Raw genomic sequence first — 24,045 nt, 5'->3', positions numbered from 1 at the left:
TGAGAAAATTACCATGGAAAACCACCACTTTACAGAGGTAGACAGAAACAGAGGGAAAAGAAACGATAGAGATACAAAATAATAAGAAGGCAAACAATAAATAAGATGGCAGCAGTAAGTCCTTACACATCAGTAATCACTCTAAATATAAATGGACTGAATTCACCAAACAAAAGACACAAAAATGGCTGGATTGATTAAAAAACAAGACCCAACTATATGCTGCCTACAGGAGACTCATTTCAGCCCCAAAGACACACAGGTTTAAAGTGAAAATAATAAAGAGGATATTCCATGCAAGAGGAGTCCAAAAGAAAGTATGCATTGCCATACATGTATCAGACAAAATAGGCTTTAACCCAAAAGTGATAACAAGAGACAAAGACAGTCATTATATATTGATAAAAGGGTCAATACATCAGGAAGATATAACAATTGTAAATATATACACACCCAATATTGGAGCACCAAAATATATTAAACAAATAATAACACATCTAAAGAGAGAAACAAACAATATATGAATAGTAGGGGACTTCAATACCTAATTGTCAGCAATGGATAGATCATCCAGACAGAAAATCAACTAAGGAAACAGTGGAACTGAACTACACTCTAGAACAAATGGAATTAACAGACGTATAAAAAAAATTCCATTCAACAGCAGAAGAATACACATTCTTCCCAAGTGCACATGGAATATTCTCCAGGATAGTTTGAAAGGACAGAAAACAAATCTTAGAAAATTTAAGAAGATTGAAATCATACCAACTATCTTTTCTGACCACAATGGTATAAAACTAGAAATCAACAAGAGGAAAGCTTGAAAATCTACAAATATGTAGAAACTAAACAGCACACTTCTGAACAACCAATGGGTCAAAGGGGAAATAAAAAATATCTCAAACAATTGAAAACAAAAATACAACATATCAAAACTTATGGGGTGCAGCAAAAGCTGTTCTGAGAGGAAAGTTTACAGCAATAAATGCATATATTAGAAAATTAGAAAGATGTCAAAAAACAAATTTCATAATTCGTGGTACTAGTAAAAAAAGAACAAATTATGCCCAAAGTTAGTAGAAAGAAGGAAATAATAAAGATCAGATTGGGAAACGAATGAAATACAGACCAGAAAAACAACAGAAAGGATCCACAAAACTAAGAGGTGGTCCCTCCAAAAGATAAAATTGACAAAACCTTTACCTAGACTAAGAAAAAAAGAGAAGACTTAAATAAATTAAATTAGAAATGAAAATGGGAAAAAAAAAAGAAAATGGAGACATTACAACTGATATGGCAGAAATACATAGGATCATAAGAAATTATTATGAACAATTATAAAACAAAAAATTAGATAACCTAGAAGACATTGATAAACTTCTAGAAACACATAACGTATCAAGACTGAATCAGGAAGAAATAGAAAACCTGAACAGACCAATAACAAGTAAAGAGATTGAATCAGTAACCAAAAACCTCCCAACAGAAAACCCCAGGACCAGAAAGCTTCAACGACAAATTCTACCAAGCATTCAAAGAGGAATTAAGACCAATCCTTCTCAAACTCTTCCAAAAAACTGAGGAGGAGGGAATACTTCCAAACTCATTCTAGGAGGTCAGCATTACCCTAATAACAAAGCCAGATAAGGACACAATGAGAAAACTATAGACCAATATCCCTGATGAATATAGATGCAAAAATTCTCAACAAAATATTAGCAAACAGAATTCAATAACACATAAAAAGGATTATACACCATGATTAAGTAGGATTTATTCCTGGAATGCAAAGATGGTTCAACATATGCAAATTAATAAACATAATAGATCACATTAATAAAAAGAAAGAAAAAGTCACATGATCATTTCAAAAGATGTAGAAAAAGCATTTGACAAAATACAACATTCTTTCATGATAAAAAAAAAAAAAACCAACCCTCAGCAGATCGGGTATAGATAGAAGGAACATACCTAACATAATAAAGGTCATATATGACAAACCCACAGAGAACATTATACTCAATGGAGAAAAACAGAAAGCGTTTGTTCTGAGATCAGGAACAGAATAAGAACCACTACTTTCACAAAAAAACTGAAAGCTTTTGCTCTGAGATCAGGAACAGAACAAGAATGGCTACTTTCACCATTCTTATTCAATATAGCATTAGAAGTCCTAACTAGAGCAATTAATCAAGACAAAACAAAAGCATACAAATTGGGGAGGAAGAAGTAAAACTGTTGCTATTTGCAGACCATAGGACTCTGTATATAAAATAATCTCTGAAACTCAACCAAAAAACCACTGGAACTAATCAACAATTTCAGTAAAGTTGCAGGATACAAAATCAACATACAGAAATCAGTTGCATTTCACACACTAAGGATGAAACACCTGAAAAAGAATAAAGAAAACGATTCTATTCACAACAGCATCAAAAACAACAAAATACTTAGGAACAAATTTAACCAAGAAAGTGAAAGATCTGTATGATGAAAACTCCAAGCCTTTCCTGAAAGAAATCAAACTCACAAACAATTCAGAAGACATCCTATGTTTATGAATTGGAGGAAGTAATATTGTTAAAATGTCCATACTACCCAAAGCCACATATAGATGCAATGCAATCCCCATCAAAATACCAATGGTATTTTCCCCAGAAACAGAAAAAACAATCCTAAAATTTGTAGGGAATCATAAAAGACCCCAAATAGCCAAAGCAATCCTGAGGAAAAAGAACAAAGCTAGAGGTATCAAATTTCCTGATTTCAAACTATACTACAAAGGTATAGTAATAAAAAAAAAAAACAGTATGGTACTGGCACAAAAATAGACACATAGACCATTGGAACAGAATATAAAGCCCAAAATTAAACTGCTACTTATATGGTCAACTAATATTCAACAAGGAGCCAAGAGCACCCAATGGGGAAAGGATAGTCTCCTCAACAAATGATATTGGGAAAACTGGAGAAACACACATAGAGCAATGAAGCTGGACACCTATCTTACACCACTCACAAAAACTCACTCAAAATAGATCAGACTTAATACCTGATACTATAACTCCTCTAAGAAAACGTAGAGGAAAAGCTCCTTGACATTTGTCTTGACGATGATTTTTAAAATACGACACCAAAAGCACAAACAAAAGCAAGAATCAACAAATGGGACAACATTAAACTTTAAAGCTTCTGCACAACAAAAGAAACAATTAAAAATGAAAAGGCAACTTGTACAGGAGAAAATGTTTGCAAACCATATATCAGGTAAGGGGTTACTATCCAAAATATATAAGGAACTCACAGCTCAAAATCAAAAAAAGGAACCACCTGATTTAAAAATGGGCAGAAGAAATAAAGACATCTTTCCATAGAAGACATTCAAATGGCCAACAGGTAAATGAAAAGATGCTCAACATCACTAATCATCAGAGAAAATGCAAATCAAAGCCACAATGAGGCAACACTCACACCTGTTAGGATGGCTATCATCAAGAAGAGAACAGGTAACAAGTGCAGGCAAGGATGTGGAGAAAAGGACACTTATGCACTGTTGGTGGGAATGTAAATTGGTTCAAGCACAAGGGAAAACAACATGAACCTTCCTCAAAAAATTAAAAATAGACCAACCATATGATCCAGCAATTCCACTTCTGGGTATATAGCTAAAGAAAATGAAAACAGAATTTCAAAGAGACATCTGCACTCCTATTTTTATTGCAGCATTATTCACAATAGCCAAGACATGGAAACAACGTAAGTACTCATCAAATGGATAACGTCTCTCTCTCCCTCTCTCTCTCTCACACACACACACACACGCACAATGGAATATTATTCAGCCTCGAGGAAGGAGGACATTCTGCCATTTACGACACCATGGATGGACTTGCAGACATAGAAAGACACAATCACTTACATGTACAATTTAACAAAGCTAAATTTTTAAAAACAGAATAAAATAGTGATTAGCAGGGGATGAGGGGGTGGGGAGACAGATGTTAAGAGTACACATTTACAAGTAGTAAATAAGCCGTAGAAATACAATGCTTAGTACCGTACAATAGTACGTACAATAGGGACAAAAATATTATTACCGTACCGTACAATAGGGACAAAAATATTATAATCATCAAACTTGCTAAGAGACTATAACAATTTTTCCAACTACTAAAAAGAAAGGATAATTTTGTAATGAGATAGAGATGCTAATTATTGCTACAATCACATTAAACTATAACAATGTCCTTAAATTAACATGTTGTACACCTTGAATTTATATAACTTTACCTGTCCAATGTATCTCGATTAAAAAAAAAAAGGACCAGGGTCAAGGTCTGGATGAGTCAATATCAAGGCAAGGGTGAGCCTAAGGGTCACAGTCAGGTACAGGATTGGGCCAGTGTCAGGTTGAGGATCTGAATAAGAATTCAGTACGTGGGTGGATCTGGGTCATGAGGGTCAGGGACATAATCGAGTTCAGCTGAGGTTCAGTCAAGGTCACAGTCAGTGTAAGGGTGAGGGTCAGAACACCTTCTGGTCAGTCAGTATTATGATGAAAACGTGGAACAGGGTGAGGGTCAAATTCACATGAAAAGCCAGGTCCAGGATCAGACTGAGTGTGAGGGTCAGTGTGAGAGTGAAGGTCAGAAGGGTCAGGGTGAGGATCAAAGTCAGGTTCAGGTTGAGGTTTGTCGTCAGGGTATCAGGGTGAGTCTCAGGGCCTGAATGACAACTTCAGGATTGTTGAGTCTTAGAATAGGGTCAAGGTCAGTGTCAAGAGTAGGGTCAGATCTGTGTGAGGGACAGGGTCTGGGTGATGGTTGAGTTTCAAGGTCAAGGTCATAGTCTGGTTTAGTGAAGAGTGAGGGTCAGGATTAAGGTCAGATTTAAATGACTTTCAGGTTCACAGTCAAGGTCATAAGAGTTTGGATGAGGAGCATGATCTGTCAAAGCAAGCATCAGTGTTACCAGTTAGGATGAGTTAGGGTCACCGTAGGGGTCGAGACAGTGTTAGGATGAAGTCTTCAGTCAAGTTTCTGACTGAGAGTCAGGGTTACGTAAATGTGAGGGACACAGGGTCAGGGTCATGGTGAGTCAGTCAGTCAGCACAGGAGACAGGATCGGGGCGGGGTGGGGCCTGGTTGGCACCCTCAGGTAACAGTGAGACTGAGGGTAAAGGTCAAGTTGTGGGTGGGATCATGGACATCAGGGGTTAGAATTAGAGTGGGTGTGTTGAAGTTCAGGGTCAAGGGTACCAGGATCATGGTCAAGGTGAAGGTCATCAGTGTCAGGGTGAAGTTGAAGGTGAGCAATCCCTGTCCCATTTCCCAGCACCATGTGCAGCTTTTGCAGATGCCACTTTCTGAAATGTTCTTCCTCCATTTACCTGCATATCTATATTCCCCACCTGCTTGGAGTCTTCAGTGCGGCCTAGCCCTCCCCGTCCCCCTCCACTGGGATACAAGTACTATGAAGGCAAGGATCTTGGAATGCAATGTTTTGGTCATTGATGGGTTCCAAGCTACTCAGAAGAGTGTCTGGCACAGACTAGGTGCAGTTAAGCTTGTTTAATAGATGACTATGTGCTACATTATTTCTGGGGGAATAAAAGTACATCTGAAATACAACAAACTGTTCACAGTAGCTTTCTCTGGGGTAGAATTACAAGTAAGCTTCACGGCTGATTTAATATGTGTCCATATTGTTTTAATTTTGAAAAAATTAACACTGTTTTATAATCTCCAAAAATCGATCTTTCCATTTTAAAAGAAAACAAAGAACTTCAGGTGAAGTTCCTGACACGGTGATTGGCTCAAGACACTCACTGAACCATAGCTGTTACCTAAACCTCAGGAACTGGCAGCCTTCCTGGGAACCCTGGAGCATCCTCAAAGAAACCCTTTTCTAGTTCTCTAGACAGACCAAGAAGCAAGACAACATGGAGAGTCTATTTATTCAACAGCCAACTTTGAAGACAAAGCCTCAGTAGTCTGCAGGGATGTATTTCCCCTGTTTCTACTTCAGTCCTTTTCCAAAAGTTCCTGTTCTTTGCAGGCTACAGTTTGATGCAAACAGGCTGGTTGCCCTAGATATACTTATACACAACCTTTGAGGGCACAGTTTGGAGGTGCAGATGCACAGGACACTTGTAAAAGTGCGACAGCAGAGTCTCACTGTAGCCCACAAGGAAGTAGAACTTATGTGCAGGCAGCTGCCTCAGGACCAGGGCACAGATCTCCACCTGGTTAGCCCGGCGCTTTAGAACAAGCTGGTCGGCCAGGCAGCCTGGGAAGGTGCCCAGCATAAATTTACGAAAGAAAACATCTTCCACTGTTCTCTCTGCAGCATGGTCCTCCCCAGCCAGGTTACCTGAAGAGAGAAGGGCACCATGGTGAGTTGGCCAAAACTCCAGAGGTTAACATCCAAGAGCGCTGGGCACTCAGTTCCACACCCCACTCCAGCCTCTTCTCCTTTCTTCTGGAAGTGGGATAAGAATAACACTCTAGGGCTTCCCTGGTGGCACAGTGGTTGCCAATCTGCCTGCCAGTGCACGGGACACAGGTTCGAGCCCTGGTCTGGGAAGATCCCACATGCCGCGGAGCAACTAGGCCCGTGAGCCACAACTACTGAGCCTGCGCGTCTGGAGTCTGTGCTCCGCAACGAGAGGCCGCGATAGTGAGAGGCCCGTGCACCGCGATGAAGAGTGGCCCCCGCTCGCCGCAACTAGAGAAAGCCCTCGCACAGAAACGAAGACCCAACACAGCCAAAAATATGTAAATAATTTAAAAAAAAAATACAGAAAGAGAACTCACTCATTTAAAAAAAAAAAAAAATTCCAACCGCTGGGAATGCTCCTTCAGCCAAACTTTACAAATAATAAAGCTTTAAAAATAAAAAAAGAATAACACTCTAAAGTTCAAAGAACATTATTCCAATAATCCCCAAACAAATCCTGTGAAGTACGTACTATCATTATCCTTGTCTCACAAAAGAGAAGAACGAGGCCTTGGCCAGGGCACAAAACTCAGATGATTCTTCTATGTAGACACAGAGTGTCCCTCTCCCTCTTCCGTGACCGCCTTACAGAAGCACTGGTCACCCCACGGACCAGAGAGGTGAGGCCACCAGCTACTTCTGACACGAGGGATGCGAGCTCTCTCACGGACTACAGCCACGGCCTCAACCAGTGGATTCTCACTGTGGACCACGGAACCTGTGCACCTCTTACGGCTTCTGTTAAAGAGTCTCCACACACACACACCCAGACCTTAGAACTAGAACTTGAAAAGGGTGGGGGGCAGAAATCCGTATGTTAAGGTAGTTCTCTAGACAGGTGTATCTCAGACATTCAAGTTGAAAACCCTCATAGTGAACAAAATACTGCTGACCCTCATCAGCTCACAGTAGCTACGGTCTATACAGTCACTCGTTATGTTCTATAAAATCACCATGAACAACGAATTAGCAAATCCTAAACCACTGCTGCTGGTGGAAATAGTTAGGTTTCTACAAGCCTTTGGTTACAATATTTTTATCAACAAACTGATGTGTAGCCTTATCTTGTTTTTCTGTTTAAAGACACCTACAAACGGTTGATCAACGCTGCACTCTCTCCCAACAGCTCTGTAACTCCCGCCTGAAGGAAGCTTTTCTAACAATCATGCCACGTAAGGTACATCACAGTCTTCTTGAAATTAGGAACATGAGACAGCACTTCAGCATTACAGGCTATTTTAAGGCAGTGGAACCACCAACACAAAGCACAAAACTTGAAAACATGGCACTCATAGATCTCGAAAAGCGTACTTGTTTACAGCATGCGAGCTGAAACTAGAAGGCAGGGCCTTGTTCAACCGCAGCTGGGAAGGTGCATGTGGGGTGCTTGCTCTGCCCACGTCTGAGAATGAACGTGAAAGCACCTAGAGTAGGCAAATTCACAAACTTGTAATCTGCAAATAACCCGGGCAAACCGTACATACCTGTAGTGAAAGATCTGTGCTTCAATATTTACAACAGTCTTCCGGGTCATCGAATTCCAAGGGGTTTCACTCTTTTCACTACCTCTGAGCTATTTTACATCCGTAAATTACACATAACGGGCAGCGATACAAAACAATTGTCTTTAGGCACGCAAACGATTTCTGTGGAAGTTCAACCGAACCCTTGAACGCTTGCCCCCCATGGAAAAAGCGTTTTGCATCCCTTTCGAATACATTTCAACGATCCTGACCACATACGTCCCGTCTATTTTACTCCTCTTTTGAAAGTGTCTGACTAATTTCTGATTCTCGCGTTGACTACCGAGTTAAACAAAATCTCTGACACGTGTTCACGTCGTGTTTATGTGACAGACAGTCGCGACTGAGAACGCCTTCCCTGGGGCCAGGGGTCGGGCCCACAGCACGTCCTCGTCCTCTCCCGCCACCGCGACAGGCATCGTCCCCTCACCTGTGTGCAGCGACAGCCAGCCCTTGCGATGGGCGATGTGGTGCGGCGCGTGCGCCTGCTCGTAGGTCACTGGCTTGTCCCCCTTGCCCACTCGGACTCGAGCCGCCCGGTTCTGGAAGGAAAGAGGGCCCGTGACTTTCCGCGACCACCGACCCAGGGCGCTCCCGAGATCACACCCTCGCCCGCAGGTCCCACACTCCGAGGCCGCGGGCGCCCAGACCCCAGGCCTCCACGCCGCACTCACCTTGGCGCAGACCGCGGAGGTGTGCAGGGCGCGCCAGACGCACGGCAGCTCCCGGCTCCAGGACAGCACCTGTAGGGAGAGCGCGGCGTGAGACCGAAACGAGGGCTCCCCGCGCGCCCCCTCCAACCGCCGGCCCCGCCCGTGCCCCCCACTCACCAGCGGCCGGAGCCCCCGACAGCAGACGGGCGCCGCCATCTTGGGCCGAGCGGAAGAGGGGGCGGGGCGACGTCGGGGTAAAGGTCAGGCGCGGGAGGCGGACGCGCGGGCGAGACCACACGCGAGCCGGCGCGGGGGTTCGAGCCTCTCGGCCGGGCGGGGCCGCGTGCAGTCCGCGCCGACCTGCTGTCGGCGGCGGCGGGGGCCCAGGCTCCGGGCTTGTGAGGCGGGCCGTGGGGTGCCGGGAGGTGGGGGGAGCTGGACTCTCCGCCTCCCCCCGCAGCCCTGGACACGTCTTGCACCCCTCCGTTCTGCCCCAGTCGTGGTTTGCGTCGTGTTTCAGATCCGGAAGCTGGATGATGCGGAGCGTGAGGTTTCGCGGTCCGAGAGCTCGCAGTGGCGGGGCCAAGTGTCCTGGCGGGGGGTGGGCCGGGGGGAGGGGGCGCCCACCGCCCCGCCCCGCCCCGCCCGGCCGGCGGGGACTGTCGGGGGAGCGGAGCGTTTCAGCACGTCGTAGGAATTAGGCTGCTCAGTTCTGTCTCCAAATAATATCCTTTAAAAAAAAAAAGAAAAAAAAAAGAAACACCCTGACTTTTATCCACAAATAGAGAGGAAGTATGTATTGGTTAAAACTTTACCTAGTTCTTGGGAGGGGCAAGATAGGGGTAGGGGATTAAGGAACACAGCCTGCTATGTAAACAGAAAGAGGCTACAAGAAAATACTGTGCAATACAGGGAATATAGAAAATTGTTTTATTTTATAGTAAGTGAAGTATAATCTATAAAAATATTGAATTACTGTATCGTACACCTAACATAATATTATAAACGAATATAATATTGTAAACTCACTGTACTTTAAAAATCAGCCAGTTCTTCAAGGATGGGTTATGCAGAGGGTAGGGTTTCACATCTGACCATACCCTAGTGTCTGGTCCTTGGGGAAGGAAAATTTTAAGGGGAAAAGGGCTGATGGTCGCTTAATTCCTGGGGATGTTACAGAGCCTGCTATATTCAAACCAAAGCATTGCCACTGTAATTTGTATCCAGTAATTATTGTCAGAGGGAAAAATAGCAACACTGGATATCCTCGTTCAGAACTCACACATAGTAATGGAAAAAACGTGGACTCTGGATTCAGGCTCAGGTGTAACAATCTTTGTGCAGTTGAGCCTCAGTTCCATAATCTGTATAATGGGTTTTGTTAATAATACCACTCATAGAGCTGATATTAGTTCTGTTAGGTTGAATCATGTGAAATTGCCAACGTTTGGCCATTTTGACGTAATCATTCACCCAAATGCTGCTTACGTGCTGCTGTGGTTTCCCATGGGAGGGAGGACTAGATTATCATCTATGTGGAAGGGAAATGGAGGCAAAGGCAGACAGTGAGCCGCCTCAGATCACACTGGGGAAGGTCCAAGAGGGACTCTTGGATTCAATGCAGTGCATTTTCCATGGTCAAGATTCCTCTGACCATTTGGAGCTGGTTTCTCCAAAAAGGGACAACGTCTTTCATGTCCACTCTACTAGGAATGTTTTATTTCTAAAATTTACACTGTGGCCTCCAGCTGTTCTGCATATTGGATAAGGGGACAAAACAGGAATAAGATGTTCTCCAATCACAATACTTTCCAAATGTAAGAACTTTCAACTTTAACTGAAGGGCCCTTTTTAAAATTATTATTTATTTATTTTATTTATTTATTTTTGGCTGCATTGGGTCTTCGTTGCTGTGCGCGGGCTTTTCTCTAGTTGCGGAGAGCAGGGGCTACTCTTCATTGCGGTGCGTGGGCTTCTCCTTGCGGTGGCTTCTCTTGTTGCGGAGCACGGGCTCTAGAGCGCAGGCTCAGTAGTTGTGGCACATGGGCTCAGTAGTTGTGGCTCATGGGCTCTAGAGCGCAGCCTCAGTAGTTGTGGCGCACGGGCTGAGTTGCTCTGCGGCGTGTGGGAATCTTCCTGGAGCAGGGCTCGAACCTGTGTCCCCTGCATTGGCAGGCGGATTCTTAACCACTGCGCCACCAGAGAAGCCCCTGAAGGACCCTTTTAAGCTGAAAGTCTTTTTTTCTTTTTAAAGTTTCCATAAAGTTTGATAATTTTATAATTTGATACAATTTTGCGGATGTGCTCCAAAGTGGTGAGGAACATGGGATCTGGTATCTGAAATACAGCTTCCTGGCTTTGCAGTTTCAGCAAGTGACTTGCCCTTCCTGAGCCTCAGCTTCTCTCATCTATAAAATGGGGACCATGATGATTGTTGTGAAAACCACACTGTAAAATGCCTGATGGAGTGAGCAGCTAATAAATGTTTTTTTAAAAAAAGGATAGAGTCCCTGCTATCTGCCTCCTCTTAGGGAGATGAACCAGCCATTGAGGGTTCATGAGAACTCAGTGGAACACCACCAGAGGAAAGGAAAAGAGGCTGGTTTTCCATGCAGGTGACGATGGCATGGACTTCTGTCGGAGCAGGAGGAGGCGGTGCTGTCCAGCTGAGCAGGGGCTGTTGTGCTTGGGGTTCAAGTTTTGCCACGCTTCCTTGCCTGAAGAGGCTCCCAGGAATTACAAACTGATCTAGATCTTTCACTGGCCTTTTGTTTATTATCTTTGCTTTATACTATGCCTTGTTGCGAAAAGGGTTTCACCTGGTTCCTTGAAGGGGGGTCGTGCAGAATGGGGGGAGGGAGTCATGTGAATGTGTTTGCATGATTTAAATAACCTAAAGGGCATTTTAATGCATTAGTATGAACTGTTACATTGTTTTAAATCACCAATAGAAAAATTTTAGTAGGATATTTATTTCTCTGTAATTTCTGTTTAACCAAACACTAACAGTGTTTCTATGCACTTTTTGCTTCTCCCATCAATCCTGTAAAGGAGGCAATATTGTCCAGGTTTGGCAGATCAGAAGGTGGAGGCTCCGAGACTCCCCTGGGGCTACAGAACTAGCCAAGGGTAGCAGCCTTCTTGTTCCAAAACATGCGCTCGTTCCACATCTGAGGTGCCACTGCACCACTGGGTGGGAGTGAGTGTTCAGAACCGTGCAGGATGGAGGAACGGGCTGTGTGTCTGCGGGTGGGCACAGACCACTCAGGACTGGCCCTGGGGGCGCTTCCTGGGCTTGGAGAAGCCACATCTAGGAGCAAGGGACTCCCATGAAGAGGCTGCCTACGCCCCTGCTGGGGGCTCCAGACCGGAGCCCTGAGGAGACAGGGACGTCCCGCTGTGTATCGTCACGCATGAGCCCCTGTGCCCTCCTCATGATAACCAGGACAGTCCAGACTCCCTCTTAGGCGGTCAGAGCAGCGGTTCTCCACGCCGGCTGCACGTTAGAGCCCACTGGGTCCCACACCACAAGGACAGTACTGGACAGAGGCGTGGCACCCGTCCCTTTTCAGTGCTCCTTAGATGATCCCAGTATACAGCCAAGGTGGAGAACCAGCGTCCTAAACTCCAGGTTTATGTGAAAGACCCCCAGAACCTGGTCCGTAGAGACCCCTTTGCAGGAGAGGGATATGGGATGCTCCTCACAGCCCTTTCCTACCACCGGTCCTGCGAGACCATCACGGCGCTTACTCTGAGGGGACGGGGCCACAAGACAAACGGGGGGCTGCTGTGTGGTCTGGAGTCGTTTGAAGACGGTCTGTCCCGAGGGCTCACCTGTATCAAAGGATAGAACACCGGCCAGGCTGTGGAGTGACGCTGTGCGAGAGGGAGACTCTGGGCCTACCTGGACTTGCAGAGCACAGCCCGGCCTAGAACACAGTGTTTGTTTCCTGGAACTCACCAGAATCTGGCCTCAGGGAGAGTTGCCCCAGGCAGAGACCTCTGCCTTCCTGTTGGCTGCGGGATTAGCGGATACAACGCCACTCATGTTGGTGCTCACAAGATGGACTTATTCTTATTCAGAACTGCTGACACTTTACATTTTGTAATCCTATGGTTTTTATGTTAGTTTTTTTTTTTAATTTTATTTATTTATTTTTGGCTGCGTTGGGTCTTCGTTGCTGTGCGCGGGCTTTCTCTAGTTGCGGCGAGCGGGGGCTGCTCTTTGTTGCAGTGCGCAGGCTTCTCATTGCGGTGGCTTCTCTTTGTTGCGGAGCACGGGCTCTAGGCGCACGGGCTTCAGTAGTTGTGGCACACGAGCTCAGTACTTCTGGCTCGCAGGCTCTAGAGCGCAGGCTCAGTAGTCGTGGTGCACGGGCTGAGTTGCTCCGCGGCATGTGGGATCCTCCCGGACCAGGGCTCGAACCCGTGTCCCCTGCATCGACAGGTGGACTCCCAGCCACTGCACCACCAGGGAAGCCCCCCTTTATGTTACTCTTGCTAATTCGTTTTCTCCTAATAACCAACCTGTTCACCAAGAAGAATCCCAGAGGTTCTCGCAACCTCGATTCTGGGAACTAAGCCAAACAACCACTGAAACCAAAGCAGAGTCTTGAACTGTCTTCTCTCTTGGATAGGCAGCCAAAGGGGCTCTTACCCCATGCTTCCCTTGAGCTCCTGCTCCATTCTCCTACCCCCACTCTGCTTCTGTTGAGGCACAGGAAGAAGCGTTAAGTCCCAAGCTATAATTACTGACTTCAGCTTTGTCGCGCTGAGGAAGTCCAGTCTCCCGATGGTGGAACCAATTAGAAACACTCTTTGCCACACCGGTACCCTGGGCTGAACGTCAGAACTCCAGAGCTTGGAGTAGATGGATAGGAGGAGTGGGCCTCACGTGTGACAGCCATGGAGACCTCACTCCCTGATTCTCAGATGCTGTGCTAGACCTGGACACAAAAAAATGGGCTTGATACCCTTCCTTCCGATGGGGAGCACAGAGAAGCAGGCAAGCAAAAGGAGCGTAGATAAGGACCATACAGGAACACGTAAAGGCCCCTGACCCCCTTAGGTGGTAGAATGGAGGTGGGGCTGCCATCAAAGTCCGTCCTGAAGAAGTGCCAGCCTAACCAAGAACAGGTGGAAGGAGGCCCCAGGCAGACAGAGCATGAATGAAGCCGCAGAGTCCAGAAGTGTGGGTCCTGTGGGTGAGGGGTGGGAAGTCACAAAAGCCAGGACCAAGGGCACCTTGGCTCTCTCTTCCGTGGTTCTGACTTACTGGTACTTGTAAGGCTGCACTCTGATGTAATTTTGTTGAAGTTTTAGGAACTCAGGATAGGTGTGTAGCGAAAATCATTTTTTTATTACTGGCTCAGAAAGAGAGAAGGAATTTTTCTTTACTGTGCTAATTCACATCTGAGGAGCTGTGGAGAGCTACCAGATCAAGTTTACATTGGTACAGATTTCTCAACACCAGCCCTGCTAGATAATGTGTTTCAGTAAATCTAAGATAACATCGATTAGAAGACATTACTTGATATACCATTAAGAAGGAGAAACGGACACAAATTAATTTTAAGATACCACTGATCGATTACAAGATGAATCCTGTTTGGCCTGTTAAAATGTCTGAGGTCGATGTAGAAGGCACACAGCTTCCTTTGCACGAGCCTCATGGGTGCAGAGACTGGTGTAGACACAGCTTCGGGTGCCTTACGTATGTGCACACGCCGGCTCCTCCAAAACCAGCCTTTGTGCACTCACTACAGAGCAGGTGCTAGTAGCAGGGCTAAGGCTTAGAGAAGTGGAATGACTTCGCTCAAGGGCCGTGTAATTAGCAGGAAGCAAGACCAAGTTCAGAACCAGGCCTCGAGTTCCCTATGCTGAGGGAGCTACTTCCCAACTCCAGGGAGAGGGACAGGGGCCCTTGTGCCCAGTCTTAGACTCCCAGGCCCATTTACGCCACGATCACCGACGTGGTTCCTGCTTTCACCAAAGTTCCTGATCCCCCTGGGAGCAGCCCAGCCACCCTTGTCTCTCTGAGAGGCTCTCACGTCACTAAGCTGGGCTCCAAGGACACTGCCGCCCAGTAGCCCCATGGCAAGTTCTGTGACCTCTCAGACCCTAAGATGTCTTCAGGTCTGATGTAGGGGGGCCCTCTGGCTGTGGAGAACCCACGAATGGCTAGGGTAGACCGATGCTTAGCGTTCCGGGCTCCAGGGCACCACTCAAGACCCGGGTATTGTGGAAATTTAATTACAAGAGCAGCACTGACTTCAGGGTCTGAAGGTGAACCCCTCTCGCAGGTCATGGAATTCCACATCAACCCCTGAAGACGGCTGATGGGAGCACCGTTATTGACTCTGGAAAAATCACTTGCTCCAGGGCAACCTCTCCTGTTCCTGCACCTGAGAGAGGCAGTGGTCTGTGGACACTGCCCAGGCAGTTCCAGAATTCCTCAGTTGCTTGACTGTGAGTCCTCCAAGGCAGTCCTGCCTGGGGCTGCCCGAGGGCAACCTCTTGCTCAAGGTCTGTTCCATTCAGTCTTCAGACGGGTCTGTTTTCGGAAGTTGAAATACACTGGGCAAATGTTTGATGTGATTTCGTAGTCTCTTAAGTCCTAGGGATATATGGAATAACTTTCCTGATTACTAAGCAGTGATTAATCTATCTTGGATCCTGCCTCCTTTTGAAAATCTGTTGAAAGCTATGAACTCTTCCTCCCCTCTCCCTTCCAAAAAAAGTACACACCTAATTTTCAGGAACCCAGTGACTGAACCTTATCTTTGGACAATGGACAGACCCAAAGTAAAGAATCCTTAGGAGCCACTAAAGTGGGGAGCCACTAAAGCTGGCTTCCCTGTTTCAGATTTCAGGAATAGCTTGAATCAATCTTTAAAGGAACTGGTTGATAGTCAACAATTGTAAGAGAGATTTCCAGTGCCTGAACTTGGGGCCCAGGAATATCCTGGGTGAAATTCCTACAGTGCTAGAGAGGTTGCAACTGGATAGTTTTCATGGCTCTAAGGGGAAGAAGTAAGGAGAGGTATTGGTATTTCCAGGTGAACGAACATCTTAATATTTGTGTTATTTAATGACCCACGAAGAAATGAATTTGGAGTGCCTGAGGATTAGACACTCTTTTTGAGTTTCAGAAGTGAAAAAGGTTTAAAGTGAATTTATTAGCAAAAGATTAGGTTTCCTGAGTTGCAGCACTTCTTCCAGCCTCCGTTTCACACGTCAGAGCCAGGTTCCTGGAACACAGGGGCAACTTTCTGAATACCAGGGGAGTAGCAGGGGGAGCATGCTGGGGCCAGAGAAGGGGCTGAGGAGCCTGGGCACCCAAACACGGGTTCCAGTCCGGAGGGCTCCCTTTCCGAGCCTGGGACGGAGGAGGCGTTCAAGGAATAGAGAAAAGCTCCTGGTTACCACCCGGGGGCCTGATTTTCCCAAAATCACAAAATACAGAGGGGAGGAGGCCCTAGGGCCCAAGCAGAGATTCCCAGAACTAGTGACACAGCTGCGATTGGGGTCTGAGGCACAGAGAGATGACGCTGGCCCTTGGTAAGGGCCAGCACAGACAGAGATTCCGGCTGGAGACTCGCCAGAGGCGGCGCTCCACGCTCTGGCTCATGGTGTCAAGTGGGCCCGGATGATGTCAGGGAGGGGGCCTGGCCCTGGAGGCACGGAAGTGAGATGGAGGGCCGACACCCAGGGGCAAGGCTGCGGGTGAGCCTGGACGCTGTGGAAGCCTGGGGAAGATGAACGGCCGGGAAGCAGAGGCGCAGAGCTGAGGGCACCGGCGTCCCCATCACCTCCCCTCTGCCGGTGCGGGTCTGTGGGCTGGGCGAGCTGCTGAACTGCTCTAGGCCTCCTTGCCTCGTCTCTAAAACGGGGTAAGGATGGAGCTATTTTGGAGCCCCTGTGAAGATACTTAGTTCGGTTTTCCCGTAACAGCCTGAAGAATGGATCTCTGCTTAAAGAGAGGGGACGTGGTGGCATTTTTAAAGACACGTCTCTCAGGTGTCCACTATTTCAGATGTTCTAGTAAGCAACCCCCTCTGACAGACACCGTGATCCTCTTGGAGGAAACAGAAAAATTAACGCACAGAGCAGAAACTGCCCATTACTATCATTTGTGCATTCACTAGTTTCATTCATCCAACACACATTTATTAAGTGCCTGCAGTGCGCCAGGCCCTGGGGGTACAAAGTTGGGTAGTGTACAGCCCCTGCTCTCAAGGAGCTCACAAGTCTAGGGGAGAGGCAGACACGTGCACAGGTAAGTCACGCTGCGCGTGTTGAGTGTTGCAGCAGAGGCGTGAACGAAGCGCTGTGGGCGCGAAAGGGCCGACAGGAACTCCTCCTGAGGCAGGGTCGGTCAACACACAGAGTATCACGGTAGCCCTTGCCCACAGCGGGCCCTCCCCTCAGTGGGCAGGACCAGGTCGCCGAGGCCGATGCTGAGGTTCGCTGGAGGGGAGGCCGACCTCTGCTTCCTCAGGGCAGCTCCTCAACCCTGTCCTAGGTACCAGCTGCCCGGGCTGCAGTGCTCCGGAGCCACTCTCCACTCCAGAGGCAGACAACGGGGAGCAGCTGTACAAAAGACCAAACCACCAGGGGCCTCGAAGTTCAGAGACAAAGGACAAGTTACTGCTTGTGTCTACGCCTCCTGCCCCCGGGTTCTTACACTCCCGGGAGCGTCTCTGAGCTGATCTGTGAGGTTACATCCTCTCCTGACCCTGTGTAGGCAGCTCCAGAGCTGAGCCCCGTCTGTCACTTTCCTCCCCTCTCAGGAGCTGGGCACGGCTCCACGTGGACGCCCGCGTCAGAACAGGCTGCGCGCGGGGGGCCTCTGGCAGCTGGACTCCTTTCCTTCCGAGGCTTCACAGCCGTCGTACCAGCTCGATGAGCTGCTGAACGTTTTTGTTTTGGTTGGACAGGCCATTCCGGATGTTCTCCAGCAGGCACCTCTTCAGTTCAAAAATGGCCTCGCTGTACCCCAAGCTCACAGCGGCCATGGGGGGCACTCCGTGCCACAGGCCAGGGATGTGCCAAACATGCTGCTTCTCAGGGTCACAAAAGGCCAGGCCGGCCAGCGTCCGCATCCCGCCCCCCTGATCCTCCATTTGCACCGTGGCTCTGCTCGCATCCCTGGGCTGGGCCAGGAGCTGCTTCCTCTCTCTCGGCTTGGAGCCGGGGGCGGACGCGTCGTGAAGGCTCTGGTACACGAACTGATAGTTGGGCATGTGCCCTGTTTTCTCCAGCCTCAGAAACGCATGCAGGATAGCCGGCGGAATGTCCCTCGTTTCCGCTAAACTGACCACGGTGACGTTGCTCAGCCCCATAATCAAAGTGGCCAGGGAAGCCTCCTGCTCAAACCTCTCCCCCGCCTCGGTCAGGACTCCGCCGATCAGGCCCCCGGAGTCTATCACCAGGATGTGGTCACAGCCCAGGTCCTGGCTGAAGCTCTCGGCCACCGTGAGGAGCTGCATGAAGGCCCCTCGGGGACCGCGGCCCCTTCCCGTGGCAAACCGCAGCCCAAACATGGTGTTGAGGAGGGTGGACTTGCCTGTGCCCGGCACGCCGAGCGCCGACAGCACGACCAGGCGCGAGCGCCTCTCCAGGCGGACGTGCAGCTCCTTCAGGAGCCCCGTGACCCAGCGCAGGGGCGTGCTCAGCGTGTTCCCGTCGATCAGCTCCAGCGGAAGCCCCCGCAGCAGCAGCTCCAAGGCCAAGCCGGGGAAGTGGGCGAACCGCCTCTGCCCCGCCGGCAGCTTCCCGGCCTCCACGAGGCAGCTCTCCGCCTCGTAGAACTGCCCCATCTCCCGCAGGAAATGCTCCACCCCCAGGGGCTCGGGCCAGAGCGGCTCGCCGAAGTCCACGGCCCCGCAGTGCTTTGGTCTCAGGGTAAGCGTCGTCTCCGGAGACGGTCTTGGCCTTGGCTGGGCCGCCCGGGCCAGTCCCCACTCCATCCACCTCAGGAAGTACTGCTTCTCGCCCAGAGACGGGCTGCTGATGCCCGAGATGAACTCCTGGAGCCCCCAGGCAGGGTCGTGGCCGTTCTGCTGCATCCGAAGTTCCAGGAGCCGATGCCTCAGCTCGGCCCTGTACTTCTCAGGAGGGTCCCCCGCCCACTGGACCTGGCAGAGCTCCTTCTCCACCTGCGCCGCCTTTCTCCACGGGTCGCCCTGCAGCCGCAGCTCGTCCCGGCGGTAGGCGTCCGAGTCCTTGATCTTCCTGGTGATCTGCTCCATCCGGCCCTTCGCCCGCTGACACTCGGCGCAGTCCTCGTCGACCCTGAGCCCCAGCTTGCGGGCCGCGTTCGCCATGTCCTCCACGGAGACCCGCCTGCAGGGGGACCGGGCCACGTGCGCCACGATGGCGCGGACCCTGCGCACGAAGCCCGCGCTGTCCGTGCTGCTGACCTTCACCAGCACGTGCGAGTGGTCCATCTTCAGCACGGGGATTAACCTGTTCAGAAACCTCAGGTTCGTGTTTCGCTTCCCACGGTAGGGGCTCAGGATGAAGTAGTATTTCGTGGCCGACCCCTTCATGGAGTACAGCAGTTTGTATTCCTTCTTACTGATGTTGTCAGTCAAGATGAACACGGCCGAGGAGATTTCGGTCAAGAGCTTAAACTGCAGCCAGTGAGAGCCGATGTCACCTCTCAGGTTCAGAAAGGCCACGGGCTCCGGGAAAATGTCCAAGTCCTCCCTGCCACTGGGAAGGAACCAGGAAATTTCCACCAGCCCGTCTGCAATCTCCCGAGGGTTGGTGCCCAAGTTCAGATCCCGATGCCAGAAACAGTCCCGCTGCCTGTGGCCAGGGCTGAGCACGGCGTTGAGAAGCTGGGACTTGGAGTTGCTGCTGACCTCCATGCGCACGAAGGCGAAGGCGGGCGCTCGGGACAGGACCACGCTGTCTTCTCTGAAGCTGCCCACCGCCCTCGGGGGCTGTGACCCCCATGTCCGCACAGTCCCCCTCATGGCCCACAGCAGAAACGTGTGGTAGTGGTTTTCTGGGTCGGGCAAAACGAGAGGGAGTGCAAACTGGCAGAGGGACATTTTTAGCACGATTTCTTGTTGCAGGAAGCTATCTGAGGAAAGCAGGAGGGCACAGAGAAGGTCCAAGGGGTTCACAGGCGTGTCGGGCGTCGGCAGCTCGGAGAAGGAATAGATGTCCGCAGAGATGTCGTCGGCCGTGTCCCAGTAGATGGTCTCCTCTTCCACCTGGCTCTCCTTCTCCACAGGCCTGGCGTCCGGGGTCGCGTCCAGCACCATGGTGGTGTTCCTGGCCTCGGCGTTGAGGGCCTGCAGCTTCCTGAGGAAACTCCAGGGCAAGTCTTTGGGAGCGTGAGGAGCCCAGTTCTTCATGCTGTCACTGCTGATCTGCAAGGAGTCCTGGAGGCTGAGCTTCTGCGCCTGGTATGTCTCTAGTCCCAAGAGGGACAGCATTTCTTGTAGTCTGCTCCTCTCCACTGTGGAGAGAAATGAAGATATCAGCGCTCGCCCTGCGCGTCAGGGACCCAGGTGAGAGGTGGGGAGGGAAGAGCCCAGCCTGGCGTGTAGGAGATGGCCTCCTTCAGGGTAGAATGCAGGCACCCCTCGGCCACCTGAGACCAAGACAGAAGTAACATCACCCACCCCAGATCCAAGTGTGGTGGGAAACATGTGACATTAGAGAGGGAAGAGAAAAGGACGTCTGGGGTCAACCGTTAAGCATTGGGAGGACCTGTGTAAAAAAATGTCTGGTGTCTCTTGAAACCTCCGAGATTTAGCAACACCAAGCCCAAATGTAATTGGCTAGAGTGAGCAGCTGTGCACCCTAGATGTGGGACACAGGCCCCATTCTCTGGCCACGCCTCCACACCCTCCAGGATACTCCTGTGCTTCTGGCCCAGCAGTGGACTCCCTAACCCTGTCACCAGGAATTCCCCACAGGGGACACAATCACTGATTCACTTTGGTTTTCTGGTTAATGTTCTTTGCTCTTTACAGACAAGTTGGAAAATTTGTAAAGGAAACAGGGAGTTACTACTGGGTACAGAGCAACAGAAATCACAGATAAATAACATTTTGCAAAACTGAAGCCAATAATATGGTTTTAAATTTTCACTGATAAATATATTTGGTAGAGATTGTCCTAAGTCTGTACTTATGTGTTCAGATTTTCAACCATAACATCCAATACAGTATGAATTCTGACAAGCACTAGATGCTCAGAGCAGTAAGGCCACCTGCAAAGGTTTCATCCACCGACCCCGTTCTTGGCCACGGCATCTTACCAATTTTCATTGCATATAATTTCCTGCATATAATCAGTAAACTTTAAATGGTAAGTATATTAACAAAATAAATCAGTGCAAATCCTGCTGAGCTCCAGGATTCTCTCCATTCTTTTCTGGAAAGAGGAAGCTACTGTGCCTGTGATACTACCTTAAACGTGGGTATAAACCACAGGAGGAAGCGCGGGTGATCAGCCCTCTTCTTGTCTCCCGGGAAGTCATACGATGGGTTCAGGACCGTGCCTGGTGAACAGCAGGACTCAAAGCACTGGGAAAGAGGTGTCTCATTCCCCTGTAGGGGTCCACTTGCTGCCTCATGTCTCTCTTCAGAAACTCCACCCTCCACAGGAGCTGAGAGAGTTCTACAGGCTGTGCCACCACCCCAGAGAGTACAGGAGCTGGCAAACTTGTTGCAGACACAAAAGAACTCTATGGGGAGAGAGACTGTAGTAGAAATCCATCATATAAGTAACTCGGGTTTCTGAGTGTTGCCTGAATGAAACCAGGGACACTGTTTTTCTTATCCAGACAGAGAACAACTGTTCTTAAGTAGCATGGTAGCTAAGTGCGACAGGGAAAAGCCAGAGCAAACAAACCTATTAATATATGCACTCATGCCCAGTCCGGGACCCTTGGCAGATCTATTAATGAAACCACTGGATCAGACAAATGATTCCCAAACTTGGATGTGCTTTAGAATCACCTTGGGAACTTGTTAAAAATAAGATGTCTGGGCTTTACTTCCAAAGATGCAAACTCTCTGTGTTACTCTGTATGGTACCAGGTCCCCGGGGAGTTGTCTCTCTGGCAATATCATTAATGGCACATAAAGGGTTAACGGACTAGCAGTGATTTTGATGTGGCCAGGGGTTGAAACTACCAGCCCAGATGACGTCTTCCTTCAACAGGACAGGCAATGAGAGCAGAGAGAAGACACATACCTGTTGGAAAGTCACTGTCCTGAGCCTCATTCGGACCATCTAAGAAAAGCAAAGGAAAATGAAGTGTCAATCAAATCAGGTGGCTTGAATTGACACAAATTAATTTAAGCTGAACTCAGAACCCTCTCTCTTCCTTACTAAGATAGCAACTTCTCCCAGTTGTTCAAAACCTAAAATCCCAGTTAGTGTTCACTTTGCCCTCTGTCCCCAGTCCAATCTGTTGCCAGAGCCTGTAGTTTCTCCCTCCATGATGAAACTCACCATCATCTCCTTCCATTTCTCTCCATTCCAAATCTGCAAGAAAAAAACATACACACACAGTTAGTTTCATCAGCAAGTTAGGACCCTTCTACCAAAAAGTTCAAGTGACCATATGGTAGCTAATGTTTATTTTGAGTACTATTATTAGCTTCGGGTTTTCCTACATAAATTTCATTTGTTTACAACCCCAAATACGACACAAAGTTGTAATAGCTACACACAAAATAATGATTTGCTCTAGGATATACTCCTTGTAAAATTTACTAAATTTTGTGAAAATAAAATCTAAATAACTTCATGAAACATACATAGATTAATCTTTGATTTTAGAAACTATTTAAAATATAAGTTGATATAAATTCTTTGGTTTAATTTCAAGATTACCTCCTGCAAACTTTATTTTTATTCTAGCATAAGGAGTTCCTGTTATCACTTAAAATGATGCACATATATGGGGGGAGGGCATAGAGTGGGGAATAGCTATAACTTACAAGTAGACGTACGTGTTCAAAGTCTCTAACAGCATAAGGTATTCATCAACAGTAAGTACTTTTAATTACTGAATTATTTAATTTAGTGCTCTTCAGATATTTACATCGGGAAAAAAGACCATAAAACTCTAGATTTGCTAGCAAGAGGGGAATGATGGGAGCAAGACTTCTCTGTACATATTTTTATTGTTTCGACTTTTGATCCAAGTAAAAGTATCACCTATTTCAAAATTAAAATTGTATTTTTAAAAGCTTATGAATCAGGAAAGAATTCTGACAGTTTCAGATTTATTCTCTCATGATTTCCATATAATCAGATAGATAAACAATTCAGTCTTCTTTGATGATATCTCTGGGAGATACACATGAAGAGCTGGAAAGAGAAAAGGAAGGGGGCTTTGGAGAGCACGAGCATGAACATACTAGAGAAGACACGGACGATTCATATAGATTGAACCGCAATGTTGAGCGGTCAAAAGATTATTTTATTCACAGTGGACAAATGACATCAGAAGAATTTTTCCAAGGAGCCTAAAATGCCATCTGAGAAGGTACAATGGTTAAAGACGAGAACGGGACACCTAGAGAAGCCTGAGATGGGGTCGAGGTGGTTCTGAGAGAGTAGTTTTGAGCTGGAAGCAAGGAATAAACTTCAGACCCAGAGAAGACAGGGCCTTGCTTTGCTAGTAACAGGAGATAGCTCTGATTTGGAACAGAGAGATAATAGGTGGGTAAAGTCAAAGATGCACAAAGTGGCCGAAGGTCACGCTGTCAGACTAAGGAAATCGCTGATGAGGGGTGGGAGAGCTTCTGAGTAGAGAACACTGGAAGCCAAGATAACCATTGGTCACCAGCAGACTACAGAAGAGGCAGAAGAGGAGGCACAGGGCTTCAGCCAAGGACACAAGTCAGCAGCAAATACAGGAGGCCAGCAAGGGCTTGGTACTGTGGGCCAAGGTCTCCACTATACTTTCTGTTGGACAAGAACTGGCCAGGGTGGGACAGGCTTGGGTTCCAACCCAGTGGGGATGTTGGGCTCAAATGGAACCCAAGGGGCAGAATGTGGACAGGACTTATCACTGAAATGAACTTTAAGTGGGGCAATTAAAACCATCTCAGCCATCAAATTGAATGACTTTTTTTTTCAATTATTAAAGTAGCCAGTACTCACGCTGTAGAGTTTTTCACCACATTTTGGAATGTTTGTTATTGGGCAGTAAATGGACATTTAAAGCACTATTTGACACCTTGGGGCTGTTAGTGTTAAGAATGAGCTAGGGACACCAACATGCAAAAGAATGAAGTTGAACTCCTACCTCACACCATATATAAAAATTAACTCAAAATCTATCAGTGACCTAAATATGAGCTAAAACCATAAAACTCTTAGAG

At 47.8% G+C, this 24,045-nt stretch overlaps 2 protein-coding genes across 32 annotated transcripts in view; both read right to left on the bottom strand.

Moving 5' to 3' along the window:
- Positions 1-9,012, bottom strand: part of LOC309665353 (small ribosomal subunit protein uS3m) — a 182,265-nt gene extending 173,253 nt beyond the window's left edge. For 23 of the 27 annotated variants that reach the window (XM_082471570.1, XM_082471576.1, XM_082471571.1 and 20 more), the window contains exons 1-3: positions 8,855-8,997; positions 8,699-8,767; positions 8,455-8,566 (exon numbers count right to left, since the gene is read on the bottom strand). In XM_082471570.1, coding sequence (XP_082327696.1) covers positions 8,455-8,566; positions 8,699-8,767; positions 8,855-8,893 — 220 coding nt within the window. In that variant the 5' untranslated portion in view covers positions 8,894-8,997. Of the gene's footprint in view, positions 1-5,940; positions 6,376-8,454; positions 8,567-8,698; positions 8,768-8,854 lie in introns of those variants that run through there. The other 4 variants (XM_082471569.1, XM_082471580.1, XM_082471577.1 and 1 more) reach the window with 3 other exon arrangements.
- A 7,812-nt stretch (positions 9,013-16,824) lies between these two features.
- Positions 16,825-24,045, bottom strand: part of LOC309665343 (up-regulator of cell proliferation) — a 102,764-nt gene continuing 95,543 nt past the window's right edge. For all 5 annotated transcript variants that reach the window (XM_082471543.1, XM_082471545.1, XM_082471546.1 and 2 more), the window contains 3 exons: positions 22,163-22,195; positions 21,902-21,940; positions 16,825-20,153 (listed from right to left, as the gene is read on the bottom strand). In XM_082471543.1, the coding sequence (XP_082327669.1) occupies positions 17,560-20,153; positions 21,902-21,940; positions 22,163-22,178 (2,649 nt within the window). In that variant the 5' untranslated portion in view covers positions 22,179-22,195 and the 3' untranslated portion in view covers positions 16,825-17,559. The remainder of the gene's footprint in view (positions 20,154-21,901; positions 21,941-22,162; positions 22,196-24,045) is intronic.

Source organism: Balaenoptera physalus (genome assembly GCF_965194825.1).
Source record: "Balaenoptera physalus genome assembly, chromosome: 8".
Taxonomy (NCBI): Eukaryota; Metazoa; Chordata; class Mammalia; order Artiodactyla; family Balaenopteridae; genus Balaenoptera; species Balaenoptera physalus.
Note: the sequence above shows the minus strand (reverse complement) of the source record. Positions and strands in the feature narration are given on the sequence as shown.